The following is an 8246-nucleotide window of genomic DNA, read 5'->3' on the forward strand; positions in this document are numbered from 1 at the left end:
GAAGTTCTATTCATTGAGATAGTGCTGACTTGGGGGCCAAAATTGGAGCTCCACTCTCCTTAAAATCATAATCTACATGGTGGGGTAATACACATTATGGGGTTAGTATGCTTTAGAATTTAAAGTTGTTGCGCATTAATTGGTCCATGTAGACCCTGCTGGTACAGCATTCTCGGGAACGTTGAGTGTGCAACATAGTGCTGTTTGAAATAGAACTGAGTTAAAGCAAGGAGACTGTAAGTCCTAACCCAGTAATGCAGTTGACATTTCTTAGTTTATCTCCTTTTTATATTGCTATTTAGTAACAAAACCTAGATTGCTTAAATTATACCAGTACAAAAATTAACATCTCACTTTCACTGGTCACGCTAATGTTTTGCCAACTTGCCTTGGGTCAAATATTTCAGTAAGACTGCTTATTCTGCAATGAACAGCTGTGTAGATATTCCTTATGCTGGAGCTTTACGTGTTTTCAGTTGGTTTTTATAATGGCTATAGATTTCCTGCAAAATTAATTATTGGTTGCAGTTAGTTAACTGGAATAGGAATTACCTGTCTTCATTCAGTTAACTTCCTGGCTGCTTGAAATCCCAGTTTTTCTCCCTGATCCAAAAATTCTTAACTTTGCCTAATAAAACGATCAAATCCTGCCCTCCCAAGTCTTCTGATTTCACAGGGTTTTATCTTTCTTCCTGATCTTCAACCCTGCTGCCTGTATGATATATTGTAACCTGTTTAGCTAAGGTGTGTTTATATAGACTGTAATCAGCAGATAAAAATTGTAATACTTTTGTAACAGCAAAATTTACAAAAATAAATGATATTGTAATTTTAAATTGTTTAATTTTATGTTCCTTTTTAAACAGAACTAAGCAATTTAAACGTTTTTACAGCTGTCTGAATGCTCTTGAAGAATGTGTACACTTCCTATTTTTTAAACAAAGGTTTTGATTTTATTTTGATTTCTAGGTTACACACCAGCTTTGGCCTGTGCTCCCAATAAGGATGTGGCTGATTGTCTAGCTCTAATTTTGGCCACGATGATGCCTGTTTCATCAAGCAGCACTTTACCTTCCCTTACATTCAATGCCATTAATCATTACACCAACACCTCAAAAACTGTCACGTTTGACTCCTTGCCAATCATGAGGAGTGAACATAGCTCTTATTGTAGTTTCAACAACATTGGCAGGGAAGATGGCTACCCATATACAGAAGAGGATGAGCTTAATGACTCAGATTCTGAGACCTATTAAGAAGCTTCATCTGGAGGTTGAAGAGTGAACCCAGTCATCTGAAGGTCAGAATTGTGCTTTTGGAAAAAAAGCAGTCAGTGTTTAATTACAAAAGAGGACAGACCTACGAGAAGATTTGGGGTTTTTTTTAATTGTGGGTGCATATGAAAGATCTGTGTGTGACACTGGGAGGATTTTAAAAAGCAGGTTTTGCAAAAGAAGCATAAATTCTTGAAAAATACTTGGAATCTACAGCAAAAAAAATTAAGAATGTCAAAACTGTTTTATTTAATTGTACATTACCATTTTGTTTGTGGTGCCAGGAATAACTTTTCCAGACTCTGCACCCTAGTCTGTGTAAATGAACAACACTATTGTACAACAAAAAGGACACTAGATTTAACTATAATCAATAAAACTAAAACCATTTTGAAGGCAATAAATGAGTTTGGTACAGTAGGCATTGTGTGTGCAGCAAATTGCCAAAGGACCAAATAACTTAAAGTTTTTTTAATTAAATACCGTTTGTGGAAACTGGAATAGGTTAAATGAGATGTTGTCTTAACCAAACCTTAATTATTTCTGGGAATGAAGCTTAGATTTGGTTTTAAATGTTGATTTTTTTATAATCTAAAAGCCTTCCGACACTATTAAATGTACCATGAAAGAAAGCAGATGTATCTTTCAGTTTTGTTTTTTCTTTTAGATTAAACAAAAATGAACTTGTCATACTTTTATAAAGCTTAAAAAAAACCAGCTAACAAGGTGCAGTCAGGGTGAAACGTGTACAGTATAATAAACAAGGGGAGGGGTGGGATGGAAACAGTAATTGTTGCACAGTTTTAGATTTTTAACTTCTGGGTTTTAAATTGAGATATTTTTTATTTAAATACATGAAGGGTAATTTACTGAGAAAATGAAACTGCATAAAAATTTAAATGGAATCTCCTGACACCCTGTTGTGGCTGAAAGTTTTTAGGGAATTGATTTATCAGCAATTCACCCACTTATTTACATCATAAAGTTTGTAAGTGAGATGAAGTCTATGCCTCCATATTGTATTTTTTAAATCCTGGAGTTCTGAGTGGGGGTGGGAGGAAGATGAATTTAAAAGAAAGTTTCCCTGTTATCAAAAGGTAGAATGTTGGATCTTCAGGAAGAAATATCTGTGGTGTTCTCCATTTAAAAAATCAATAGACGATGCAGGCCCCTGTAGTGTACTACAAACTTGCCCTCAGTCTTTTTATTTATAACAGACTACTGTTTAAAAAAAATAAAAAATAAAAAAGGTGCCTGAAAAATGGAAGACTTCAAAGTTTGTCTGTTAAATGAGTATTTAGTTTATTGGGTTCTGCTTTAACTATAACTATTACTTTTAAAGTGACATTGCTTACGTACATGCAAGGGATTCTTGCATGTCCAGGTAAAATACAAATAAACTGAATCCCAATTACCTGTTATCCTTTTTTGTATTGTGAAACTGGAAACCTTAATGCCATTGTAAATTATCAGCTGGTTTTCTGAACATAAAGTGTGGAAACACAGGACAGTATTTTGATCTATTTGATAATTTTGTGGGTTTTTTGAAGAATTAATGAGCATGTACATAGAAATAGTGATTGCTTGAATACTGTATTTACCTGCACTCTTTCAGTACATCAAGATTCCTGTATATTTTACAGAGTATAATAAAACCCAGATGTGAGTTGTATTTAATGAATAATTTATTTGTATCTGTGTACCATACTGAAGCAGTAATTACAAAGATTCTTTTGTTGAATAACTATTAGAATTTATAAAATTTATTTTACAAAGGCTTTGCTGTCCTTTTAATTCCAAAGTGCATGTAAATAATTTCAGATTTACAATCACTTTACAAGGAAAACTTAATTGATATTTAATTACTGTTTAGAATCTAGATTGTCTTGTAAGCATCACTTTCTTGTTAGGAGTTCATAAATATTGATTAATGACTGAAACAGCATATTGTATATATGACCCTTCTACACTATAGAAAAAGTTGGGGAGTCCATGCTTTTTCTCTACCACACTGTCCTCTGAATCTTCTTTGGAGTTCTTTATTGTTTAGCCACACTTTTTGATTCACTACATCCTATCAGTAACCTGGTAATTTCTATGATGATATGATTTGAACCAGTTGGGACAAGGTTTTCCCCACACTGCAAAGAAGATAATTGATTTAGGTTACATGCTGGTTGTCTAAAAGCTAACTTCTGTGATATTTCAGTTACTGGTGCTTTTCAGTTTTTGCTGCTCCGTAAGAACAGTGAGAAGGTCATACTGAATGCAGCTGCAATCTGTACTAGCAAATGTTTCTGCTCTTAACTCTTCAAGATGTGATAATTTTATCTCAAGATGGTCTGTCACCTTGGCCTGTGTGGGTCCTCCATCCCACCCCCCAGAGAAAAGAGTAATTTATAGGATGGCTGACAATTACCTAGTTTGAAATGCTCCTAGGTTGAACACTAGGTCACTTAGGGCAGGTCATCAGTCCCCCAAAGAAGCCTGTTGGTTTAAATGCATTGCTAACTTTGTTCTGTTTTTAAAAAGGCACTAAAGAGAAATAGAAAAAATATCAATACAACCCTCACCAACCTCTTCTCTTGTTCCATTGCAGCTCACGGTTGGAGGAAGCAGCCTGTGTCTGTTTTGTTCCTTAGAATGGTATTCTTTTTAATTAATGTTCTTTGTGAGCTTGCCATTTCTGTGTCTAAGCTGCCTCTGCCCTTAATGCTGTTATATAAAGATTTTAAAAAATGATCTGAGTTTAGAATTGCAGTGAGTCACCAATATGAACATAAGAATGGCTATCCTGGGTCAGACCAAAGGTCCACCTAACCCAGTGTCCTGTTTTTCTGACAGTGGCTGGTCCCAGATGCTTGTGGGAATGAACAGCCAGGGCAATTATTGAGTGATCCATCCTGTCATACAGTCTCAGCTTCTGGCAGTCAGAGGTCTTGGGACACCCAGAGCGCATGGGGTTGTGTCCCTGACATCTTGGCTAATAGCCATTGATGGACCTATCCTCCATGAACTTATCTAATTCTTTTTTGAATCCAGTGACACTTTTTTTGGCCTTCACAACATCCCTTGGCAATGAGTTCCACAGGTTGACTGTGCGCTGTGTGAAGAAATACTTCCTTTTGTTTGTTTTTAAGCCTGCTGCCTATTAATTTCAGTGGGTGACCCCTGTTTCTTGTGTTATGTGATGGGTAAATAAAATTTCCTTATACACTTTCTCTACACCTTTCATGATTGTATACACCTTTACCATATCCCCCCTTAGCTGTCCCTTTTCTAAGAGGAACAGTCCCTGTTTTTTAAATCTCTCCTCATATAAAAGCTGTTCCATTCCCCTAATAATTTCTGTTACACTTCTCTGTACTTTTAAAATTCTAATATGTGTTTTGAGATGGGGCTATCAAAACTGTATGCAGTATTCATGGTTTGAACATACCGTATATGTATATAGTGTCATATTTTCTGTTTTATCTATCCCTTTCCTAATGGCTCCTAATAGTCTGTGAACTTTTTTGACAGTTTCACATTGAGCAGATATTTTCAGAGAAATGTCCATGATGATGCCAAACTTTCTTGAATAGTAAGAATTAATTTAGACTCCATTATTTTGTATGTATAGTTGCAATTATGTTTTCCAATGTCAAACTCTCAGTATACCTTGAACTGCTGTAGCCAGCTGTTAATGTGTCCACAGATTTTTTTTGAGTTGTGTACCCATCTGGTCTAATTCTCATTTTCACAAAGGCCCCTTTTCACCACTCTGATCATGTAAAAGGGCTTTACAGGTACATTAGTATACATGAACATCAAATCAGGCCCACTGTTTACAAGAATATGGTCTTATTCCAAAAAATGTGTTTTAAAAAAAAAAAGGCACGCAAATGTGTTTAAAGAATAGGTTGCTATTGAAATGGCATGAAATAGAAAGTTCCACATTTATATATAACAGATTAAACAAGATTGCCTGTGGATGCTCTTTTTCAAACTTCTAGAATCACAGAAATGTTGGGCTGAAAGGGACCTCGAGAAGTCATCAATCCAGCCACCTGTGATGAGGCAGGACCAAGTAAACCTAGACCCACACTGGCAGGTGTGGGGATTCTCTACCCCTTAACGACCCATATAGTTAGAAAGTTTTTCCTGCTTTCTAACCTAAATCTCCCTAGTTGCAGATTAAGATAATTACTTCTTGTCCTACCTTCAGTGGACAGTTGATCACGGGCCTCTATATAACAGCCCTTTACATATTTGAAGACTGTTTTTATCAGGTCCCCGCCTCAGTGCTCTTTTCTCAAGACTAAATTATGTTTGGGTCAAACTTATTTCCAAAGTTCATAGTCTGAATGGAGACTTAATTTGTAACAAATGAGGTGCATGGGTTTAAGCAATTTTTTTATTTTCATAACTGATGTGGCAAGCTCAGAGGTGCCAAGGCTATGAACTGCCAAGCCTAGAGGTGCTGGGGCTCAGCCCTGGCACACCCTGCCACAAATTAAGCAATTCTTTCCAGAAGAGAACATTGCATACTGTGTCTTGCTAATATAATTTCTCAATGTACATATTACTGGTACATGATTATTATAGCACGCTTTACCCAAGAAGCCTTCTGGGATTATCACCAAGGCTAGTCTGCATTCTGTTTTATCAGTGGACCATTGGAAACTGCAGCTGCTCAAATACATTTGCCTTGCTAAGAAGAGGGAACTGAATGACATGCCATAACCACAGAGCCCAATGAGCTGTTGGCTCAGGGGAACTTTGACTTTAGAGTGATGCTGCATTTGACAAATGAAATTATCACCCACAGACCATTGTGTGTGGACTGTACAAAGGAATCCTTACATACATAATCTCATTAAAATCAATAAAGCTGTTCCCGTGGGTATGGCTTAACAAGATCTGGCCCTGTATTTGTTACTTTTTCTCTGTCTTCTTCTGCTTCGCTCCACCCAAAAGTTTTTACTTCAAAACTCAGAATTGTATGAATAGAATTGGAATTCTCTCTCTCTCTCACTCTGACACCCTTTAACAAAGGTATATTTCCTGGTTACATTGTACCTCTGAGAATTCCGCTTGTGTGGATTATCTCCCTAACTCTTATCATTCCTTCATTAAAATTATGAAGCTAGATTTTTGTCTTAAGCACCATCATTTTTAAAATTCATGACTTGAGACTTTTGCCTACAGCTGTACACCCACCTCTGATAACAACTGAACAAAAATTACCAAAAATCACAAAGTTTAAATACAATGCAGCAACACAAATGATCAGAGGCTGAATTCTTGGTGAGAGTTTTCATTCCCCAAGAAGTCATGAGGGTTCCTTTTTTTCTTGTGGAAAAAAAAATTTAAAAACAAAAGGTGGGGAACCAGGATGGGTTTACAGTAGTTGTCTCTGGCTTGAGCTTTGTTTGCCAAGATCAAAGCCTCTTTGCTGTTACACCATATGTGGAATTTGCACCCAAAATACAAAACGCTGTGATTTTTGGTGAAGTTTATTCTGTCTAAGCTTTTCAAAACTGACTTAATGTGGTAGTGCTACCATTTTTGGGTCCCCAATTTTAGATCAGGCCTTGATCTCCAGAGGACGGATGCTTTTTCTGAAAATTAGGATCTTACAAAGTGTCTCATGTTCAGGACTCAAAATCAATAGTCACTTTTGAAAAATCTTTGCTCTCCTCCTTTGACTTTTGTCCTTTATCATGGGTAGCTATGGCCTGGCCAAATTTGAGACTTATGAATGACTTTGGCAGTATAGGAACCCAAGTAACATGGGTGTCTTGGCAGACTCCTTTTCCTTTCCCCTTCACAACTAGGCCATTTCCAAATCTCGCTGCTGCTTACGCCACAACATTGCTAAGATCCAACTTTTTCTCTCTGTCTACCCAACCAGAACTCTAGGCTCTTATTGTGCCCCCAGTACACAAACACTGCTCTGTCACAGATGCCATCCATGATGCCCTCTGTCTCATATAACTACCTCTGCACTTTGTTCTGTGCCTAATGTGTAGCCTGGAAGATTCTTCCTGAACAGGTCCATCAAGCTCATTACCTTCCCTGCCTTCAAATCCTCTACAAGATCAACTTCAGAAATTAATGGCTAAGTAGCTGGGAATAGTTTATAAAACACAAACATCTATATAGACATGAAATTATCAAAATATGTCCAAACACGGCCTTGACCATTTTGCTTTATATTGTTCCCTTTTGTCTGTGGAATGGGGGAGGGGGAGGAGGGTGGGTGTTAACCTGTAAGCTTTTCAGAGAAGGGACTTGCCTTTTGTTTATACAACACTAAACACATTTTTGGGTGCTGCTGTAATATAAGTAATGGGATAGCACTGCGTACGTAGGCACAAAAGAATGGCCAATCCATACTGTCAGGCTGGCTATGGATCTTAATGGCCCAGTGGTCTTTTCCTTTATGCCAGCTCCTAAGTAGCTGTGCAGGGTGGAGCTGTGAACTTGTGGGAAGAAGGTGAACAGTGTTGCCATATTATTTTGATATTCTGATCACGTTAATAATGAGAAAATATTGCTTTCCAAAGTCGTCATGAACCTGTTGCAAAAGCAGTTGGTCAAACACAATGAAATACCAGCTTTTCAGATAGTTCCCTTGTTCTCAAATTCATCAGCCCAATAATTGTTTTCAAATGTAAATACCCTGCTTGTCTTATCCCAGAAACTCTAGCAGTTTGGATGGAATGTATAATGCAATAACCCAGCAAAACACAAATTTCTTGTTCCAGTCATAGAAAAACTTATATTGAAACTGTTCTTTAGAACTAGTATTTTTGATAGAATAGTGGTAGCATTCTGTTATCAGAGTTTCTTTATTGGGAGAGGATTTCTTTTCCTGGGTTTGACCTATCAATCAATGGGCAAGTGGAAGGGGGGGATAACATTGTAGCTGAAATGGAGAATGCACAAAGAATTGCTCTTGTGTGTGCAGCTGTGGTAAGTCTAACT

The 8246-nt window shown here is 37.1% G+C and overlaps 1 protein-coding gene across 2 annotated transcripts in view; it reads left to right on the plus strand.

Moving 5' to 3' along the window:
• The window catches only part of ANKRD28 (ankyrin repeat domain 28), a 227539-nt gene extending 224581 nt beyond the window's left edge, over positions 1-2958 (plus strand). The window contains exon 28 of one of the 2 annotated variants that reach the window (XM_084621173.1): positions 970-2957. In XM_084621173.1, the coding sequence (XP_084477299.1) occupies positions 970-1256 (287 nt within the window). In that variant the 3' untranslated portion in view covers positions 1257-2957. Of the gene's footprint in view, positions 1-969 lie in introns of both variants that reach the window. The other variant, XM_084621172.1, reaches the window with a different exon arrangement.
• The last annotated feature ends 5288 nt before the right edge of the window (positions 2959-8246 follow it).

Source organism: Lepidochelys olivacea, assembly GCF_965140295.1.
Source record: "Lepidochelys olivacea isolate rLepOli2 genome assembly, chromosome: 2".
Taxonomy (NCBI): domain Eukaryota; kingdom Metazoa; phylum Chordata; order Testudines; family Cheloniidae; genus Lepidochelys; species Lepidochelys olivacea.